This window comes from Mesocricetus auratus, unplaced genomic scaffold (genome assembly GCF_017639785.1).
Source record: "Mesocricetus auratus isolate SY011 unplaced genomic scaffold, BCM_Maur_2.0 Super-Scaffold_100003, whole genome shotgun sequence".
NCBI lineage: Eukaryota > Metazoa > Chordata > Mammalia > Rodentia > Cricetidae > Mesocricetus > Mesocricetus auratus.
Genome location: NW_024429188.1, coordinates 15,957,366 through 15,980,534, shown reverse-complemented (window position 1 = coordinate 15,980,534; position 23,169 = coordinate 15,957,366). Strand labels below are relative to the sequence as shown.

General features: G+C 38.4%; 1 protein-coding gene across 1 annotated transcript in view; it reads right to left on the bottom strand.

Moving 5' to 3' along the window:
- Positions 1 to 1,021: 1,021 nt before the first annotated feature.
- The window catches only part of Mospd2 (motile sperm domain containing 2), a 42,364-nt gene continuing 20,216 nt past the window's right edge, over positions 1,022 to 23,169 (bottom strand). Inside the window, exons 6-15 of the mRNA XM_040744066.1 lie at positions 21,796 to 21,856; positions 19,029 to 19,067; positions 15,129 to 15,253; positions 11,475 to 11,651; positions 10,651 to 10,763; positions 7,729 to 7,825; positions 6,829 to 6,925; positions 6,283 to 6,412; positions 3,479 to 3,581; positions 1,022 to 2,586 (exon numbers count right to left, since the gene is read on the bottom strand). Of these exons, the coding sequence (XP_040600000.1) occupies positions 2,449 to 2,586; positions 3,479 to 3,581; positions 6,283 to 6,412; positions 6,829 to 6,925; positions 7,729 to 7,825; positions 10,651 to 10,763; positions 11,475 to 11,651; positions 15,129 to 15,253; positions 19,029 to 19,067; positions 21,796 to 21,856 (1,080 nt within the window). The 3' untranslated portion in view covers positions 1,022 to 2,448. The remainder of the gene's footprint in view (positions 2,587 to 3,478; positions 3,582 to 6,282; positions 6,413 to 6,828; positions 6,926 to 7,728; positions 7,826 to 10,650; positions 10,764 to 11,474; positions 11,652 to 15,128; positions 15,254 to 19,028; positions 19,068 to 21,795; positions 21,857 to 23,169) is intronic.

The window sequence follows — 23,169 nt, the reverse complement described above, 5'->3', positions numbered from 1 at the left end:
TCCTGATGATATTTATTTCATAAATGTAATTATTTTCTAAAACATATTAAAATAGAAAACATGTTTTTTGATCAATTTATACAAAGAAAATACCAATATAGTAATAAAAATACTGAAAATATATGAAAAGCACCAGAACATTAGAGAAATTACACTGGCAACAATTCTAGGAATATATTTTTATAATTATACAATAAAGTGCTATTAAATCCAGTCAAAATTAGTGGCAAGATATAAAAAGTTATGGTTTTATGAAATTTGAGACTAGGTTTACCAGCAATTGCATTTTAGGCTACTTGCAGATCAAGCTAATGATCTTTCATTAATGTTTTCATGGAAAATGTATTGATTTCCATTCGCAAGTGAAAACAAAAATCAAAATGAAAATCCCTAGCGATTTGATCATGAAAAGGCAAAGACATGATTAAAGATAAAATTGTTGATCAGAATACCAGAAATAATCATGCAAATATGATTAAATTAAATGAAGACAGAACAAAATAAAATGTAAATATATAGATTAAAAAAGAATAGTAGAAAAGTTTAGATGCCTTTGACATTATGGTTAATTTTCTGCAGTTGTGTTTAGTCACATTCACCACATGGTTCTGAGGAGTGATGTAACAATGTATGTATGTTACATTCATGTATGTTACTTTACAATGAATGCTAACAAGTTGTATTACTAAATTCAACTGACCAGACATTAAGCAAGGAAGGATATTTAGTGTGTCAACATGTTTTGCTTATGTAACATTAAAGGGACACTGTTAGGACAATTATATTCCTCATCTTGGCTAATTGAGTCCTCATTATCTGATGAGGAATGAAAAGCACAGACAAATACTTTGGGATGAGCTTATATTAAGGCCCCCAAATCTACCACTTGGGAAGTCACTGTGAGCACACAGGGACATAGATACTGTGCACAGTACTTAGTGTGGACTGCAGTCTGTTTCACATCTGGAGGTGGCAAACTGAAACAGAAAAACCCACATTAAGACAGAGTATCACTCTAGTGTCCTTTTAAGGTTTTATTTCCCTAGCAGACTTTTTAAGGAGCTCTGTTACATCACTCCTCAAAACTGGGTTTTGGAATCAACTTCTTCAAGCTGAAAGTCTCCAACTCTACTCCTGAGAACAACACATTTCCAAACATGGCTAAAAATCTGTTTGATAGGCAGACTACTTTTCTGTCATCAAATGTAGATATACATTTGAACCGAACGCAACTGAAACTGGTCATGTTAATGATAACACAAACTAATTTCATTAGCTTCTGCTTCTGCAAGGTGTACCTCTGTAGGAATTTAGGAACCACATGAATGTACCAAAGGCAGAGTATCGAGTGTTTTAGAGAGCCCATTGGGAGTGGTGGTTCCCATTCTCTAAGCCTCTTTGTTTTACTTTTATATTTGCACACATGGATACTCCAGTCTTTTCAAAGTTTTCTTCTCACCAACATTTTTAACAAGGACCATTTTGAACCCAAGGTTAGGTATACTTACGAGCTACAACAACTAGATTTTCAATGCTACCTAATGCTTTTCACTTAAAATAATTTGTGATCCACAGAAGAGACTCCTTTGCCCTGGAATGAAGGTGAAGATGTAACGGTGGAAGAGTAGGCCCTTGTAATAAACTGGTCAAAAAGGTTCAGTGTCCAAACATAGTGAATGACATGAAACTGCATAGAATTGACTAGAAAGGGGAGCTGTTTTTGAGACATTCCTTCTGGGCACTGCTACCAGAAATCAACAAAAATTCAACCACATGTAGCTTTCCATATTGGTTCAAAACCAAAGTGTTCACTAAAGAGCCCAGGTTAATAAGAGGCAGGCTGCTCAGCAATGCTGAGAAACAAAGGCTAAGGTGGTTTGGCATTAAATAGCTCTACATTCCAAAAAGAATATTGACTATCATCTGGAAGTAGTTCTCAGTTACAAAGTTAAGATTACATAAATTACTCTGTTTAAGTATGTTTCCTTTTCAATATACACATTTTACATACATAGTATAGAAAAGCTAATAAGTCAGCTCAGCTAGTAGTTCTATATTTAAAAAAAGCATATTATATCTTTTGGCTACAACAAAGCATATTACTTAGACTTTTCAGCTCAGCTAGTGTATTTACATGATAAAACTTTGCTTTGAAAGCATTCAAATCAAAAAGAAAAAATAAATTATGTTTAAGCTATTAATTTACACAATGTATATGCCTTTACTTAGTTTTCTAACAAGCTATAGTCTCTAATAATCGATGCCTTGAACATTTCTCTATCCAAACAACTTGTTTTCAGGCACCCTTCTATGTGCTACATATTTCCTTTCAGGAAGCCCAGATTTACAGTAGTTCTAGAAGGTGGGTGGAGAAGTCTGAATGGGGTCTGTATACCTTCTCCAGATAATGTCTTGAAGGAGTTACGTTTCTGACCAGGCACCGTTTCTCTAACTATATAATGAATAAAAGAAAGAAACAACAAAAGCAAGCAAGACCATTGTTACGGCAAGCAGCAGCTGTTGGAACCAGATAGAGCGCTGGAGTTGGTCTTCAAGTTTCCTATTGCTTTCTAGTAAACGATTGAGCTGAATGGGAAGAAAAAGGGGATGAAAGATTGATATCAATGAAGCAATCATTAATCATGGGAATGCCAAACTAGAATATCAGAACTCCAAACACTAAAGGGATGGGGCCCATCTACTTTGAAAGGTTGGGGACTAGAAATTTAAGGAGGCATCCAATATAAAGTTTGATGGACGTGTATGCCCTTCATGCTCCACTCTGAAAGGTCCTATTTTCTAGTTGAAACAGAACAGAGGTCCAGACACTTTAGGGCTATTTATGTCTCTTTGTTTTCTTTCCTTTTGGGCATCACACCTAACACACTGCCACAGTAAGTAAAAATTACACCACTGAGGTATATGCACGAAGCCTCTGTGTTTCTTTCCAATGGAAAGGTAGTAAGTAGTTGGTGCTCTTTTTATATAAGAGGGAAGGCTTCTGTATGCAACAAGGACCAGTGCTTTGCATTTGACCCCAATTCCACAGTCAAATTGCCGCAGTCTTTAAACGCTTGTGGCCTTCTGAAAGCAGCCTGCCACTTAGCATTATTGACTGGCCTCTTCACAGAGAAAAGGACACTTCCAAGTCAGGCTTGCTAACTCACACCCTAACTCTAGCACTTGGAAGGCTGAGGCAGGGGGACTATGAGGAGCTCCAGGCCAGCCTGGGTTCAAGATGAATCTTTGTCTCCCAAAGCAGAAAACAGAAACCCCAACAAACAACAAACGAACCCTAAACCACCCCCCCCAAAGAAAGTAAAACCAAAACCAAAAAGAGGAAGAAAGAGAGGGATAGAGATCAAAATGAAAACTTTCATTGTGTCTGTTAAAAGGTTCCCTTATGCTATGGAACACAGAAGACCTCGTGGTGCCGTTACCACTGGTCATCGTTTAGTCAGGAGGAAAGCACACTTACTTGCAGATACAGATCTTCACTGGTTTTATCTGACATGTTAGCAGCACCGTCTTTCAACATGAGGGTGTTTGGTTTGCTGCTCTCAACAGTATGGCACCTTAACCTATGAAATTCCAAGGAAACATAACTTCTTCAAAGCTTTAGTAAATATTTTTTTCTGAAAGTTGTTGTGTACTGGAGGCAAAAGGTTTCATTCGCCTCCTTAGGCACAGTTCCGAAAGTAGCTCAGTCTATATTTATCTATTATCTTCCAGGGTCTTTTATTCTCCAGTGAAAATGAAAGCTGGGGCTCTGTGCTTGCTTATAAACTACCGAGTTTAACCCTCTGTCCCCTTTTAGCTACCTAATGTGTATAAAGAACAAGAGACTGTGCATACTGCCCACTGCCCCAGGGGACTCAATAGAAAGCTTTTTCATATGTTATTCGGTAGAATTTACCCCGATTATCTTCCAATTTCTAGAAAGGAGGATTGAGCTTTTAGTACCAAACCAGCAGGATCCCTCCCACCTTCTAGGTGGAAGCTGTGCTTCTCTCTTGAGGGCTCTGGAGCAGGCAGCCATTAGGAACTGGTAAAACCCAAAGCAAAGGAAGTACAGCAACTTATATTTAAGAAACCCCTCATTTTGAGTGGTTCATAAGCACTTTGATTTAATCTCCAATTCTTTTTGTGTCACTCGTTCTTAACCTTTCAAAAATCTCCCATGCTTTTAACCAAAAACAGAAAGAGCTTGAGTTTCTGTTCACCCCTGGAGTACATAGCAAAGCCCTGTTTCATGAACAGTGCAAAGCAAACTCAACCAAAACAAACAAAACCTGGCAGAATGCAGTTTTTGTTCCTATGGTATAATTTGAAAATGTAAGTATGTTATTATTTTGTGAAAAACAGGTGGAACCTCTACTCGGTTGGACTTGCATTAACTTCTCTAATGTTTTCTGGTAGCTTTTTTTTTCCTCCTTTGAAACATTGTTTCCTTATGTAGTCCATGTTAGCCTCAAATTTTGATCTTCCTGCTGCAACCTACAAGTACTGTGTGTTGGGATTATAGGTCGCTATTGCCATGTCCCTCTTTTTTTTTTTTTTGTTTGGCTGTCTGGGGGATGGAACCTAGGACCGTGCACACATAATACTCATACAGTACTACTCATACTGTAGTCCTGAGTTATCTTCCCAGCCTGTTTCTTCAAACAGTGCTCAAATTTCTCATGTTAAAATCCTCAAGATGGGGTGGGCATAGTGGAGATCACTTGTAATGCCAGTACTTAAAAGGCTGAGCCAGGAGAATTATTACAAGTTTGAAGCTAATGCTTGGCTATATAATGACACCCTGTCTCAATGAACAAGCCACTCCCCAAGCCAATAAGCTCCTCCAATACCAAGACAAAAATAAACCACCGCCCCAAATAAAAACAAAAACCCACATAAAATAGAAGTCAAAGACCCCTTTCATCAACTTCATAGCTTCTCTATAATCTGCCACACCTCTAGTCTAGCCCAGTTGTCCCCATCCGTCTCTTCAGCATGGGCTCTCTCTGGCTTATGTGGCTCCTGCATTCTGAAGGCACTCTTTAAGGTCATTAGTCCCTTCAGTAAAGTGACCATCAGTGGGCAGTGCCCATACCTCATCTGTATCTGCATGCCAGTACTTGGTATTACTACTGCTCACTTCTCTGTGACACACTTCCTCCCTGGACTGTAGTGACCTGGAAAAATTGTCCCTTGACCACAAAATACTCCGCTAGGTTGGGCTAAATTCAACAGTCCTCATAAGCAATGACCTAGTGCTCGGCTAGCTGTCTCTTGGACACACCCTCCCTCCAGTTAAGGAAAATAAGCCTCCTTGCTGGTTTTCATGTAAGCCAAGCACATTTTTTCTCTCGAAACTTGCCTTGCCAGTCACCACAAAGCACTTTGTGCAGATACGATCAGCCAGAATGTGACTTCCTCTTTCATTTCCTTCATGTCCCAGTCCGTGTGCCAGCAGAGAGACCATCCTTAATTACTCTATCAACCAGGGTTTCCTATCTCAGTGCTACTGGTTTTGTGGGTGGCTTGTGATTTTGGGGAAGTAGTGTTCATGAAACGCATTGCAGGAGACTTAGGAATATTTGCTAGATGCCCACTGTACCCATCCCTGAGTTGTGAAAAGTAAAGCTGTCTCTAGATATTGGCAAATGTCCTTGGGTGGGTGGCGGGCAAAACTGATGTCACTTCAATAAATTGTAATCCCGTCTTAAAAGGAGTAAAGAAAAAGTAGGAAGCAGTTTTCTCTACTTTCCTATATATATTTAAAGACATTTGGCACAGGTATAGAGGCCATAATATATATATATATATATATATATATATGTGTATATATATATATATGCAACTGTGAACTCCCTTTTAAATAGGATACTGTATCATGTTTCTGTGAGCAGTTTTCTAATTGTTATCCACTGTATTTCTTCACATGGGAATAGAGTGGCTGAATTCTGAGTAGCTTCTGAGTACTACAGCAAGGGCATGTTCCAACGTATCTCAGCTAGAATTTGCCAGTGGCCCTTCAAGTCTTGCCTTTGCCTTTTCACTGCTACAGACAACACTGTCACAAACCACGAAGCAAGTAAGCATTCCGATAAGGTAGACTTGAGGGTCAGAGATATGTACCTGTCAACTGGTCAATCCTTGAGCGGCTCCCCCTTTTCTATCCAGGCACCCCAAAAGTCTGACAGTTGTAAGGAAAGGACAATGCCCTGGCCCAGGGATTTCTCATTCTGAGTCTTCTGTCACATTTGAGAGGCTGCTGTGAGTAAAAGCACTTACCTGTGTTCCATCACTTTGCTTCTTGGAACTTCTTTCCAGAACTGGGTCAATTCTGTTGGCCCAGTGCCAGATGACTGCTCCATTTCTGCAGCCATTATTAGAAACCGGTCTTGGGCAGAGACTCTTAAGCCTGCACTCCAAAAGAGGAATGTGACATATGAACACCATCTGTCCTGGGGATCGATATATATGGCTCAAGACGTTATTATTACTGTTTAAAATATTTGTATTATTTAAAACAATTTATAATTCAAACATATTTGGATTATATGTGTCCCCTCCCCTAAGTCCTTTAGATCTTACCTCCATACCCACCCAACTGGAAGTTCTTTCTCAAAAAACAAAGGAAACCCCAATGCAACAGTAACCCCTAGCCCAAGAAAACAGAATAAAACACCACCCCCAAGACAAACAAAGACCCCCACCAAACTGTAAACAAATAAAAGCATGCAAAAAATCCTGTGGAGTCCATTACAGATTGGTCAAAAACTTCTGAACATGAACCATAAGAATACATTAAGAAAAAGATAGGGAAAGACAACTCACCTCCATGCGGAGAAACAATTATATCAACTGAAGCTCCAGGGTCACAGCTGCTGTTGCTGGGCTTAACTCTGTACTTCTCTGGAGCAGTAGTTCTTACCTGTGTACAAACAGTTAGCATGTAACCTCACATTCTTCTGGAGGCATGGTTTAAGAATGACTTCAAAGAAGAGCATCTAGTAACAATGAATGAAGTCTATGCAACCACCTTGGTAGCTACCTGTAGAATGTTGTTTGTCTTCACCAAGAAGATGAAAACATCCCGAGCTATTTAAAAACCCACTTTTAAGCCCTATTGACACTTGGCCTTCCTCTTCTTCCTCTTCTTTTTCTTTTTTTTTTTTTTTTTGAGACAGGGTGTTACTCTGTAGCCATTGCTGACTTAAGGTGGATATGTAGATTAGGCTGGCCTCAAACTCAAAGAGAACCGCCTACCTCTGCCTCTCCTGAGCTGGGATTAAAGGCATGTGCCATCACACCTGGCCCTAGCTTTCCTCTTATTGTGTGTATGTGAGCATATATGTGCATATGTATGTGCAGGCCGGAAGACAGCCTTCATTAGATGAAGCATCTAATTTACAACACAGAAGGATAAAACAATCAAATTGCAAGGGACTTTTCCTTCACATTTGGTATAACCTGAAGTGTAGTTTCTGTTGGATTCTAATGTGCCACATATGAAGTATAGAGGACTATGTTCACTATTAGCCCCACTAGAAGGGAATACAATATGGCTCAAAGTACTAGAAATAAAAAGGGACATGCTGAACATTTTACACACAGTTATTCATTGCTTGACTACTGTTCTTTCTATCATATCAGTATATGCCCCAAATCACTTGCTATTATCTCACTTTCATAATTTATTATGGCTGTTAGTTTTTGTTGTGGTTTGGTTTTTACCTTAAAGGCCACTATATTTTTCGTGACGTTTGTCAACACTATTAGAGTTTTCTTATCTCCAGATTCCACACTTCCAAAATACAATTCTTCAGCTGGGCTAGGTAGATAAACAAATAAATCATTTATAGTACTCAGACTAAATTGTTAGCATTATAATCAGTAGTCAGAAAAAATGTTTGGCTGATAGTTAATACTCATTTGTATGAAGAGACGTCCTTATAAAAGGTGACTACAAAACAGTTACCTAATACAATTTTGTACTTTAGCACCCTGATGCTATACAAGCTAGGAAGCCCTATGGCTTTCCCTAAGGTCAGAAGGAAAATAGAAAGGAACAGAAGAACTATGAGGATGCCCAATTAACCCTGTAATTAACACAGTCTATGGTGGATCTGTGTAAACTCTTTGGGAGGTTTTTGGATTATGAGACAGCTTTCCCTAATTACAAACACATTAGACTTGAGCACCCTTCTTACACCAACAGAGAACATAATTTCCCAGAAAGATCATTAGGGATATATTTAAGAAACAGAATAACTTCGTACCACACAATGGTTTTTCTGAGTAGTAGAGAAGAGACAGACATAGAAAGAAATTTGGAGTAGCAATTGGAGGGCAGTTAAAGAAGTAAAACTAGTAAGCCTCAAGCTTCCAGGTTTGCTATTATTGGCTACTGTAATATCTATACTCTAAAATGAAAAAATGAATTCTCCAGAAAAATTGTGTAGTTTAACAACATTAGCCAGGTGCCTCAATACAACAGGAAGAATTTTGGGTAGTGTTTTTGTTTGAAGTTGAAAAGTGAATAGCTTAAGTGTTTTACTTTTCACCTAACTTATGTATGTATGCATTTGAAGGTTTTGAGACTCTTTAGGTAGCCCAGGCTAGTCTCCAAGTGTGTTCTTGCTTTTGAAGACTGCTGGAATTGAAGGCTTGCACTGGTAAGCCCAGACGGAGATAAGTTTACACAAGGCATGTCTTCACATCAAGGATACTCACTGATCTAGAGAAAAAATGTATTTAGGGATGAAGTTGCCCACCTTAGGGCAAGATGGCAAACATATATGATTGCTTAATTCCTTTTGGAGCCTGAGGAACAGGAGACATGAGAAAAACAGTAATGTATAGATATCAGAGTATACTCAGTAAACAGTATAAAATTCAGGAGCAGCTCGGGGAGATGACATTGGTGGGGTCCTTGTGCATGTGAAGAAGTACTTCTGTGACTCTGATGGGGGCACAGGTAGTGAGACCATGTTCAAAGTGCAGTCCTGGAAATTGCCCTATTCAGGCCTGCCTTTCCAGCTGCTCTCAATTTAACCTCAGGAAGTCCAGGTTAGGATCTATGCTTTGGATGGTCCTTCTGTGAAACAAATGTTGACTTCCAAACTAGCAGAAGAAAAAGTACAAACATACAAACTCCAAAGGTGGAAAATGGCAAAAGACAAACCATGGGAGATGAAATTTATGTTGTGTGTCTCTCCCTTACTCACATAAGTACACAGACAGTGGCAATAAATCCAAATTCTATCCCAACAAGAATCAACACACATGGAAACAAACCAGGCTTGTCAATTAGAGAATTCCAGATTGCACTTATTAGAAGTCTAGCTTCTAATAAATGTTGATGGAAGATGTACTCCAGTATACTCCAAGTATAGTTATACATGAAGGTTTTAAGGAAAGGGACAAAAATGCCACATTAGGTCATCACTAACTCATGTTGGTATAACAATATTGAACACAACAATACAGGAAATAGTCCAGAGCTTTTTCTTTCATTGCTAGGGATAAAACTCAGGGCTTTACACAATTTTACCCATGACTTGTACTCCCAGATTCCAATCCCTAGTCTTTTGAATTACTAACCTGGAACAGAGATAAACATGTCTGAAATTAGGGTTTTGTCAAAACTATATTTTCCTAGAACACACTGGGCTTTCAGAAGGTCAAATCAACAAATATATCCCCTTATTTTTACAAGTACCAGTAATACAAACAAATGCATCTTTAAGATTTATCAATAAGTAAATATTCAATATTACTATCTGAAGTGTGATGAGGGCTTTGACACATATTCAGTGGAACAAATAATAAAAGGTCGTTAGAAATGGTCCAGAGATCTACAAGGATAACACCAAATGGAAAATTAAGTAATAGCAGAGAGACTACATTAATAGTCCCTACCTAATGATAAGGTTGATGACTTCCTTATATGACATCATAGAACCTTCATCCAGTGACTGATAGAAGCAGAGACAGATACTCACAGCTAAACACTGAACTGACCCTCAGGAACCCAGTGACAGAGATGGAGGAGTGATGAGCATAGGGGTCAAGACCGTGCTGGTGAAACCCATAAAGATAGCTGACTGGACAAGGGGGAGCTCTTGAACCCCAGACTGATAGCTAACAAGCCAACAGGGAACTGATCCAAACTCCAAGAATGTAGTGTCAGTGAGGAGGCCTCAGAAATCTCTGGGCCTTGGGTAGTAGATTAGTGTTCACCATGACATACAAATAAACTTTAGGAGCCCATTCCACATGGAGGGATGCTCTCTCAGCCTGGACACATGAGGAAGGGCCTACGTCCTGCCCTGGATGAAATGACAGACTCTGGAGATTCCCCCCCAAGGAGGGCCTCACCCTCCCTGGGGAAAGATGTGGGGATTGGGCTGGGGTGGGAGTGGGGAGCTGGGAGCATGCATGTTTCTAATTTAAATAAAAAAAGAAAAAACGAACAAAAAAAGAAATGTTCACTAAGTCTGGAAAAGAAGGCAAATTGTACTCTCAACAAATTGTACTCTCTACTCTTAACAGTTTCAACAACAGGAAAGAAGGTTTCTGACTCTTGCAGTTCTCCCCCACCTCCAAGTTGATCAAGATATGTTACAGCAATGCAGTGAATAAAATCTCTGTTACCTGATGTGTAATAAGTGCCCTTTAAAAACACTCAAAGGCTTTTTAAAAGTTTTCATCTTTGAATCAACTTTTTCATTTTCATCTGTTTTGGAAGCAGACTCAGTTGGGTTACTCTATAGATTAAAAGACAAAAACAGAAACAAGGGAGAAAAGATGAAGACACTGTAGTTAAAGTTGGATAGGTCATTGGGAGAACAAACAAACATCTAGACTCAATGAAAACTATAGTTTTTTTAACATGTTTAGCATGTCTGGATGACACGTTTAACATATATTGACTTGACCATGAAAAAATATTATATGATTCTCTTATAAACATGACATTATTGAAGATATTTGTTCTAAATTATAATGTATGTATCAAGCAAGCCCTTGCTAAGTTTTGTAAAGCGTGACAATTAACAAGTCCTTCAAAACTAGATCAAGAGGAACTTCATTCAGCTGAAGTGTTATATTAATCAGTTTTATTTTTATCTTAAACAAATAAATATATTTTTGAGAAAAACATTCCTTCCAGAAGTACTTTGCCAAGTTTTGCACTGAGCATAGACTCAGCTCTTTTTATATGGAAAAAACAGTATGTTGCAAATCAGTTCACCTCATCTCTCCTCCTTCAATTTTTCAAGGAAGACATGGAAGCAAGGTAACTGGATTATCTCAAGGGCACAGGCAGAGCTGGGGAGACATGGCAGTGCCTCTCCCTCTCATGCTGGGGATTGAACTTAGGGCATCATGCATGCTGAACAAAGTGCTCTACCACTAAGCTATATCCCAAGCTTTAGATGACAACTTTTGATTCTGTTTGACGTTATTCTTAAAATTACCTTTTCTGACAGAGCTGGTTGTTCTTCATTAGAAACTGTTTCCAAGGATTCTTTACCATCACCTTCTATATCTTCTTTACTGGAGGTTTCATCCTCACTGGCAATTGGTCCATTTTCACACAGTGGTGTCTGGAAGTCATCATCTACCAGTGGCGGGTAGCTATACTTGAAAGGATCCTAAAGGAGAGGATTTTCCTTATCAGTCTACTACTAATGTGGAGAGAAATAATTCTCCTGGTATATTAAAAACTGATTACTTTAGCCAAGAAAATATCAAGAAAATATGCTTAAATAGTGAAATAAGGAAAAATGGTATTCATTTCAAACTAAAAAGGGAAAGAACAGTGAATAGAGATAACTATAAGATATGCAAGAAAAAAAATCAAGTTATATCTTCAGCTTACACCCCAGCAAAAATAATTTCAGATGGCTAAAAGCATTAAATGTAGTGTGTGTATTTTTGTGTGTTTTAAACTATAAAAGTATATATTAAAACAGAAGAGGAATAAAACAAATCAACATAAATCCAAGTAGGGCAGACTCAAAATCTTCTACACACAACACAGAACATGATGCAATAATACTGACAAATGGTTCTCAATGCGGCTCAATAGAGTATTTCCCTTGCATGTTTGAGAACTTGGGTTCAATGTCTAGTACTACAAATAAAACAAACCTCATTCAAATAACTAAAAAAAACCCATAAAACCAAAAAAGTGCTAAAGATGGCTCAATGGGTAAAGTGAATGCTGAACAAGCACAAAGACTTGAACTTAGATGCCATGTGAAAAGCCACATGTGGTAATATTTGCAATTCCAGTACTGGGGGGCACAGACAGGAGGACACTAAGGGTTTAATGGTCAATCAGACTAGTTAATCAGTAAGTTACATGTTCAGTGAGAGACCCTGTCTCAAAAAATAAGGTGGACAGCAATAAAAGTTGACTCCAGGCCTCCACATGTGCACGTATGCACATCCATGCACACATACACCACACAGAAGCAAGCACAAGGGCTGGAGAGGTGCTTCAGTGCTGAAGAGTGCTTCCTGCTCTATCAGAGACCAGAGTTCAGATCCCAGCACCCACATCAGGCAGTGCACAGAGAACTGCACTTGGCCTCCATGGGTACATGTACACACACACACACACACACACACACACACGCATACACACGCACACGCACACACAGAGAGAGAGAGGGGGAAGGGAGAGAATGAATATCTAAAAAAGACAAAACATGTGAACAAAACACATGATGAGGTGGGCATACTAGTTATATATGATAGTTATGTGGCTATAAGAGTACTTTATAGTCTACAAGAGACCCTGCCTCAAAAAAATGTAAACAAAGCAGGGGAAATTTGCAACGATGGTTTTACTTTAAGTTTATTATCTGAAATGAGCAACATTCTGTTTTTCTAGATTAAAATATAAACTATAACATTTCAGGATAGGAAAGGTGTAGACTTCAAACTAAATTTTTTAGTTCATATCTCTTCTGATTAATGAAAACAAAATGAAGGACACTGAACATTTAATCCTGCCAGCCCTTCGTTCTCTTTAAATACAATTTGGTTGGGCAGGCAAAATATACCTACAATTATTTACATAGGTTTCACACTTTAGGAAAAGTCACTTCCATATTCATTTTCACAGCTATGCAAGTACTAAAAAAATTACTTGAGATGGGGAATCACCTAATATTTTCCAGGCTGGCCCAGAACTTCTTGCATGTTGAGATTATAGGTGTGCACTACCGCATCTGGCCCTGACATTAAAAATTTCAAGCACACCCACCCGTTTCTGATCTCTGTTGATAAGTAATAAAAATCAGTTCAAAAGATTCTGAGGCCTGGGCAAGAGCATTGGCCTGGCATGAATCTGACCCTTGGTTTGATCCTTAGCACCCAAAATAAAGGACAATAAATCAATCAATAGCAAAACACCTTTCAAACTGTGGCAGCACATTTTAAGGATAAATTACAAATTTAAAAGACTACATCAAAATCAATTTCAGTAACTTATGGTTCATGTTAGATACTGGAACACCACAGCATACATAGGTTTGCTTGTCAACCACTGATTTGGAATGACCTCTATGCTGTGTTAGGAAGGAAAAAACAGACGTATAATACTGTACAAATACACTCGCTCCTATTAAGAAGAGATGAGTAGGAGGAAGGCTTCTGTACACTTGCCTACATGTGTAATACTCATCCCTAGAAATTAAGAAATGCAGTCATGAAAGGCAGAAGGGTGGTTGAGACAAGAGTTGAAGAAAATTTATAAAGACTTGTTTCTGAATCCTAAATCCACTCCAGTTTAGAATCATATATATATATATATATATATATATATATATATATATGTATGTATATAGTCAAAAATCAGTGAAAAGTATCTATAGCACCGCATCCTTTTTGGGGGGTATCAGTGATCCTTCCTTAGGCATTATGATATATAGATTTTGCAGGCTGAATGGGGGTATGTGGGGATGAGAACTGGAGTGATGAGGTGGGAGGGATGGAGGGAGAAATTATGGGGAGAGATAATTGGAATTGGAGGGCATCTGGAGGCCAATGGGAAACATAGTGCAGTGGACACACCCTGGAATCTGTGAGGATGACCCTATCGAGGACTCCAAGTAATGGAGGCTATGGAGCCTGAAGCTACCATCCTCTGTCACGAGATAAGGCTTCTTGTGATGGGACTGGAACACCAAGCCAGCCACAAAACCATCAACCTACAGTCTGCCCTGCTTTGCAAGATGTACTGGGCCATGGTGGCATAGAGCTTGTAGGAATGGTCAACCAATAACTAATCTAATTTGAGGCTCATACTATGAGAGGAAGTCCATGCCCAATACTTCCTGGATGACTAGGAACTGAAGGCTGGATAGCCCAGAGACCTAGGACAAACTAAAAAAAGCCAATGAAATGATTCCTAATGATATTATGCTCTACTCATAGATCAGTGCCTAGTTCAATTGTCATCGGAGAGGCTTCCTTTGGCAGCTGATAGGAGCAGATGGGACCCACAGCCAAGCCAAACATTAGGAGGAGCTTGGGGAACCCTGTGTAAGAGGGGGAGGAAGGACTGCAGGAGCCAGAGGGGTTGAGGACACCAGGAGAATACAGCTCACATAATGAACTAAACAGGGCTCATGGGGGCTCACAGAGACTTAAGCAGCAAGCATGGGGCCTGAATGTGTCTGTGATATATCCTCTGAATATGTTATAGTTTTTAGCTCGGTGCTTTGTGAGACTCCTAACAGTAGGAATGTGGGTGTCTCTGCCTCTTTCTCCTGCCCTTGAGACCCTTTCCCTCCTACTGGGTTGCCTCCTCCAGCTTTGATATGAGTGTTTGTTCCTGGTCTTATTGTATAGTATGCTGTATTTGGTTGATGTCCCTGGGAGGCCTGATTTTTTCTGGGGGAAAATGGAAGAGGAGTAGATCTAGGGGAGAGGAGAGTTTGTGGGGGGACTCGGAGGAGTGGGGGAAGGAAAGCTATGGTTAGAATGTACTAAAAGAAGAATATAAAAAACAAGAAGAAATAAAAACATTTAAAAAGATATGGCTTTTTCCTTTTGAGTACATAGTTTAGAGTACTATTATTCAGTGTTATTCCACAAGTTTCGAAGACTGTACTTACTGTCCCACCCATGTGGGGAGGCAGGTATTCCACACTGACATACTCCTGGATTTCATTTTTACTTGTAAACTTCAGCAAACTTACTGCTTCGGGCCCAAGCCAGCTTTTCACAATTTTGAAAGCAGCTGAGGAAATACAATCAAGACAGAACTGTCACTTGTTTTGTCAAGCACTTTACTCTATGTACTAACCAAACCAAGTCTTCTGAAACCAATTTGAACTAGGAGCGGAGCCATTAATTAAATGAAAATCTCCTGAGGCGGGGCACATACCATTCTTTAATTCCAGGAGGGAGGCTTTAGGGTATGCATGCCCTTCACAGGCTTCAAATGTTCCCCCGGGATTCAGGAAGGTTAAATTACCTTGATGTTCACTGAGCAGCTTTTCAGGGTTTTGACCTCTGACCACATCTATCAGTGGCCTCAACAACTATGACTTTTAGACAATGAACCAAACTGCTCTATGACTCAGGAAGGAATCTGTGAAGAATCTTTTACTTTGTGTTTCTTCTGATAAACCCTCAATATGAAAACCCTTCTCAAAGAGAAAGGCAGAAACAGGAGGAAGAGGCCCAGCTCATTATGGCTGTGAGCCAGGACCAGCTTCCTTCCTGACTCAAAACGGCATTTTTCCCAGGCCTCACATTTTATATAACCATGAGAAAGACTCTACAAGAATAAATTACTATCAAACATAGCTATTTGACATTTACAATTCTGTCCTGTGTTATGCCAATTGTTTAATGCTTAATTTTAAAAGGTATTTCTAATGGGGCATTTATTTTTTTATTTTTATTTTTTTGGTTTTTTCGAGACAGGGTTTCTCTATATAGCTTTGGAGCCTATCCTGGCATTCACTCTGTAGACCAGGCTGACCTTGAACTTACAGAGATCTGCCTGCCTCTGCCTCCCAAGTGCTGGGCTTAAAGGCATGGGCCATCAACGCCCGGCTTCATGGGGGCATTTTTAACCCATTTGGAAAAAACTAAAAGCAGAATGCTGCAGTAAATATTCAAAAATGATAGCAGAAATAAGGGGAAATAAGAATAATGAAAACATTAAACCATGGTTCAGAAAATCATGTTTTGTTTTGCTTTTTAAATTTCTGGTTCACTATGATTTACGATTTTGTTCAAATACTATTTAAATATTCCTTTTCAATTTAAAACAGCTTGTAACTTGACAGGATTGAAGTCATGCTATTGGAATTAAATGAAGTGTTAAGTCTGATTTTTTTCATGCCAGCTTTATTAAAATAATTCACAAAGGATTTTAGTTGTGGGTTATCATAAATGCCAAAAAGCTGTTCTGGCAGTTAAAAATTACCCTTACCTGAATAGTGGTCTGGCCTTTGCTCCCAGATTCTGGGAGGTAGCCTTCTTATTTGGTAGGATTGTCCTTTTTAGCCTTGGGGACCTTAGATTTGTAGGAATAGTATCTCAGATTTAGGATGGGACTTAGAAAACCACCATGTGATTTATGGTAGAGGAAATGGGCCATAGAGTATCATCAGTAGGGACTAACCACAGGCAAAAACCAATGCCTACATAATGGAGCTCCAAGACAGTTTCTGAGCACCAAGGCACGAAAGCATCAATGAATTTTCTTAGTTGGCAATACTACGTGTGTGCTGCTCACACTGATGCTGAAAGAGAGATCTGTTTCACATTTGAAACATCTCTCTGAATTCTTTCCTTGCAATAAATCACAAAAGTGAGCATCATTGCTTTCAGTGAGTTCTAGCAGTCTGAGTGAGTGATCAAACATGAAAGGCACTTAGGGAAGTGGAATTTGTGGAAGGTAGCCTTATGTGAACTGCTAGGATCCCTATAAAATCTACTTTTTCAACAGAACTTTCTGGTCCTACTTTTTAAGTTATTTTTTATCAGAGATAGTATTAGATTTTTGTCACCTTTTTCATTTTATTAATATGTTATATTACCTGATTTTCCCACTCGAACCAACTTTGCATTCCTAAGACAAATCCTTCTTTGTCATTGTTTGTAATGCTTTTTGGTGTGTGTGTGTGTGAATGTGTATGCATGCATCTGGGAGTCAGAAGACAATCTTAGAGGTCCTTCTTCAAGAGTTATCTCTCTTGTCTTTTTGAGACAGGCTCTCACTGGCTTGAGCTCATTCATTAGATCAGACTGGCTGGCCAGTCAGCTCCAGAGTTCTGCCTGTTGGTATCCCCACCCTTCACTCCCAGTGCCACGGGCATAGGCACATGGTACTACTACAACTGGCTTCTTTACACAGGTTCTTGGGGACTAAACTCAATTTTCAAGTACTTGAAATCTCCTTAGCTTGTAATGCTTTTTGTATTTATTTGGCTACATTTTGTTAGTTTTGTCCTTCTGTAGTGCTAGAGGTGGAACTCAGGACTTCACACAGTTTAGGCAAGTGCTAACTCATTGAGCTGTACCCCTAGCCATAGTACCTTCAGAGGATTGGTGCAGGTATAGTTGTAAGGGATTGCAGTCTGTAGCTTTCTTTTCATCTGATGCTTGGTTTCAGGCCTGTATTTACTCATCAATGAGTTACAAGCAGTCCTCATTAGCCTACTTTTAGAAATGTTTACAAAACATCAAGGCAAATTATCCTTTAACTATTACATAGAATTTGCCAGAAAAGCCACCAGGGCCTATGTTGGGCCCCAGCCCCCATGGGGGTCTCTGTGAGTTGTGTGTCAGCCAACACCATAGGTACATCCTGTTTTCTAGTCCTGGCTTACAGCCCCAGCCTTGCCCCACTGGCATCAACCTCTAATTATGAAAACACAAGCTCTTATACCTGGTTTTTCTCCATTGTGCTGTAAGTCTGTATATAAGACTGCTCCCTCCTTGCAATAGACACACACACACATACACACACACACACACACACACTCATACTCATGCACACACACACACACACACACACACACACTCACTCACTCACTCACTCACTCACTCACACACTCTCTTAGCACAAATGGCTAGATGTCTTGTCTTTCATTTAAATCTCCAGGCTTTCGCCCAATGCATTAGACTTGCTCATGGCTCAGGCACCACAAATGGAGGTCCCACCAAGATCGGGAAAGAAAGAAGACCCTGAGAGATCACCCTCGGGGCTGGCCAGTATGAAAGGATCTATGAGGGTGAATTGAAAATTGGTACCTCAACTACTTCTGATTATTCTTGAGTCAGTTTCAGTAGTCCAGGTCTTTCTAATAATTTATCATTTTCATCTGGTTTTCCAATTTCATTGCTATAATTATTTTTTAATTCCATAAAGTCAGGAGTGACTTGTTTTTGATTTAACATTTTACTAAGTGTTTGCTTATTCTTTACCAGTATTAAAGGGTTTGCCAATAAAGAACTTTTCATAGAACTGAATTTCAGTTTATATAGTTACCCTATTGTTTGCAACAATGGGACTTATGTAAACAGCAACGAAAACAGAATGTGAAGAAGCAGCATTCCATTTTAAACCCCTAGATAATTTTTAATGGCCATTTCAAAAGACTCAGGGCAAAATTATGACTGTCAAAAAGGGCTATATGATTACAATGATTTAGAGTGACTTTAGACCCCTCCCACCTTGTTCCTCAACACTTGAAACCCAAGAGAATACCTTGCCAATACATGTTTTGTCAGACACCCTATGTGTAGGAAACAGAATGAGGTTTCTTGTAATTGTTTTGACCAAATGGCAGATTATTTTGAGGCTGGTTTTAGAAAAGACTAGTGGAAAACTCTCAGTGTTTGAGGAGAGAATGTCAGTCCTATTATTTTTTAGTCTTTTAAGAATACACAAGTAAAATACATTTTTCTAAATAGCTGTAGAAACATGGCTGAATCAGCAAAGACAGACAAATGAAAGTCCAAGCGCTTTAGGAAAACACAAATAATACACTCACCATTCAATATCCAAGGCATATCAAAGATCACTATTTTTGCTGAAAGACAGAAAAAAGTCACTCAAATCAAGTTAGTATGTTGTAGAATACTATTTTAAGGTGTGTTACATTTGTTTGTGCTCTGGAACATTTGTTTAACAATGTAAAGATGTGTTGCTTTTTTTTATGCTGCATTTGTTTAACTCTGTGAAGCTGTGGTTCTTTACCTGTCCAAATCACCTAATGGTTTAATAAAGAGCTGAATGGTCAATAGTAAGGAAGGAGAAATGATAGGAGGGGATGGCAGGCAGAGAGAATAAATAGAAGAGTAATCTGGGAAAAAAGATGGAAGAAGGGAATGATCTACATAGAAGAGGAGGACTTCAGGGCTAGCCACCCAGCCACCTAGCCAGCCAGGGAGTAAGAGTGAAAGTAAGATATACAGAAGAAAGAAAAGGAAAAAGCTGAGAGGCAAAAGGCACTTGGGATAATTTAAGAAAAGTTGGCTAGAAACAAGCGAAGCTAAGGCTGGGCATTCATAACAAAGTATAACCCTCCATGTAATTTATTTGGCAGCTGGGTGGTGGATCCCGAAAAGAACAAAGACCAAAAAGAAAAGCCTAACTACATTTAGTACTTCTATAATATTCTACCAGTTTGACCCGATCTAGAAAAAACTACTATGTGAGGAAAAATTGAGTTGACTGACCAAATTTTAATTCAGGGAAGTATGAGTGGTGCTGGGACAGACCAGCAACTCACAGTGGGGAAGGGTCATTGTTCTTTGGCAAACAAAGCATTCCTTTGTTCATTTACTAATTTTGCTGCTTGAACAAAGGTACATAAGAGAATTGTTAAGGGGACATGGTGTGACATGTCAGATCAGTGCTGAAAGCTACCGCACTTTAAAAACATTATTTACCTGTCTAATTTATGGCTTCACTTATAATTTCCTTGAGATTACATTGTTAAACTAGTCACAGAGCTCTCCCTTCATTCTGATTCTAAGAAACAGAAACTACTTTTTTCTGAAATGTTATGAGCTCCAGGAAGCCAACAATTCCAAAGTACACAGAACTGTTATTTTACAGATGGAACTGAGCACATTAAGTAGCGCTGTCAACACCTGTGGGGAGGGGAATCAGAAAGAAGAAAGGAGATTTGTGGTAGCCAATTCATTCTTCTATTCCAGATGAATCAAATATGTAATTTTATTCTTCTCTGAGCAGAGAACCCCATAGAATGTTACACAAAAGTAGCACAAAGTGAAGTGCACAAAAAGAACATGGTAGCAGTAAGAGGGAGCCTGGTGCTCTGTATTCATCTGGGGTATAATTAAGGTATAATAGTTCATGGCAGGTTTCGAAGAACAATCAGTTTAAGAGGCTATAAATTCCAATGTCTGCAAAACCACATCATTTTGGTAGAACACAGACATCATCTGTAGTTAACTGAAATGAACAATATTATCATTCACCTTTATATAAATCCAAGAATAGTCATTTCAAAATAATCCTGGAATATTTGATAAATAACTATACTTATACTTTTTCTCAGTGGCTCATCACAAATGCTTTTAAGGATTTCAGTCGACAGATATTTTAGAAGGCTGGATGTATTTTATAAAATAACACTTATATCAGTATTATTACATGGCTCATCAACACAATGTCCTTTAGATCCTTCAATAAACAAGCATTTCAGTTTTGTTTTGTCATAAAAGAAGCATGTTAATAACACAAAGTAGTAATCCTACAGTGTCCATTGATGGGCACTGCTCAGCAAGATTTAATAAGTCAGGAAATGAGCCACATACACAAGGAACAGTAGATCAGTCAAGTTTCCCAACCTGGACCTTGTCATTCTCTTTACAAACACTCACAAACGGTCTCTAAAGGAATTGCAGTATAAGGTTGTAGGTGGTGCTGATTCTAGACATCCATTACACTTTTAATTACCCAAGAGACCCTAATTGTGGTATCACAGGAATGTGCACAGGCAGTTTTGTGAATTTCCATTTTGATAACCTTTTGCATCTCCTGCCTTTTCAGTTTTACCAAACTGGAGTTAAAAATATTTGACTGTTATGTGTTGGCCATTTATTTTCCCATAGGGAACCCATTACATAAATGAGCATAAAAGGCTTAGGAAGAGTTCATTGTTTGTGTCATTAATGGGAGAATTACCAGTAAAAACAAACAAAACAAAGCTGAGTATGTTATTCAGTAGTAGAACATTTGCCTGGCATGTGCAAGGCCCTGGGTTCTATCTCTAGCACCATAATAAAACAAAACAGTATGAATCTCTCTAAACACCAGAGTCAAATATAGTACATTCTGATTCAGTATTTTCTTAGCGCCAATTTTAAAACAGCAATTAGTAACATACTGTATTTATTTTTTGTAAAATGTACCCTATCAGTACTGCTTATCTCTTCTTACATACAGCAGGTTCCATATACTAAATATAATTTTAAGGAAAGATCAGTACAAATGGGTTCATGTTGCAATTCAATATATAATTGCACACAGCTGTGTGTTAGATGTTACAGGATGTTTTGGCATTTAAAACTTCACTTGCGCCATCAACTGTAAAGGAAAACTACTTCAAAAAATTGTCTGTGTATCTACTACGATAAGAATTTACATGTCTACCTAGGAATTCATTTAACATGCTTCATCAGAAAACAATTTCAGACATGAGAGTCTACAATATAAAGCTTTATAATATTTAGACATCATCTATAATTTCAACATATTATAATTTTACAAAGGAGTAAGTTACTTACAGAGGTATTTGGGGTAATACACCTTAAAGCAGTTGATGATAAAGCGTACAAAGTCCATGTCCTAAAATAAAGATTAAAGCTTTAAGACTGTCAAAATTAGAGAACTTCAAATTATACATTTCAAAAGGTGATAACTTATTAAATGCAAGTGAGATGATGATTTTTCTGAAAAGATAAGCTAATCTAAGTATCTATAGCCCCAAGGGTTAAGGTTTTAGGTCATCAAGCTAAGAATTGGCTCTGAAAATGAGGTGAAGAAATCAGACTAATACTGGTATTTTAAAAACTATCTGTATTACTTCAAACTAGTTATATGCTTCAGGCTACAAGAGCCATGGGATATGCAATGTATATAAAAGTGATCCTCACTCAGGCACTCTAAAATTCTACTGAACAACTAAAAAATTATTGAAAAGGGTATATAGCTCATAACGGACTAACTGAAATAATATATATGCACTCATTTGTAACTATACATATACATGGTATGGCTTAGTATTTACTTCCCAAGTCTAATTTTTGCATTATAAGAACTTCACTAAAAATATTGTATTAACTTTTTACACAGTGATCCCACTGATAGAGCCTGCCAGGTAATTTTTATTTAAGAGAACTCAGATTAGTTTTGTTTTTGTTTTTTAGTTTATAATCACGTGCTGTTCATTTGTTCCAGTTGTTAGGAGACTTTATTAAGCAGCTGTCTGGTTAGCTCTCTTGCTTCATTTATAACAACAGGAAATTAGGTCATTAGGGATACTATCCATGTTTCATTCCTCATATTATTCCATGTTGCAGGCGGTTTCATTAATCCTGCTCAGCCACCTTCTAATACTGCTAGTCTGAAGAGCTAAGCAGACAAGCTGAAAGCCAGGATAGCTACTAAACAGCTGCTTATTCTAGATAGGACAGGCTGTAAAGTCATTCCTAACATATGAGTTGCAATACCTTTAATTACAGTAAACTGAAAGTAAGCATCACCAGCTATAACAATTTAATACAGGAGAAGTCCTAGTATACATATAATACCTTTATTAATATCCATTATATCTACTGGGCATAGTTTCAAAAATCTATAGCTAAGTAAGAGCCAGAAAAGGGGCATAAAAACTAGCTGTATAAAATTTTGGTTACCTATTTTAAAAGCCGTGGCCACTCTCCGATACTCTTACTAGTTAGTCTTCATCTAGTAGTCATTACCATCATTTATTCAACTGAATGTCCTTGTTCATAAGCATTTGCATTACTGCCAACTTCAGGGATTTGACATCAGTGGTGTGTGTTTACACTGGGTACTAAATAACATAGCCCCACGAGACAGCTTGTTGTATAATCTCTCAGGGTGTTTTTCAGAATGGTATCCTTATCACATAAAGT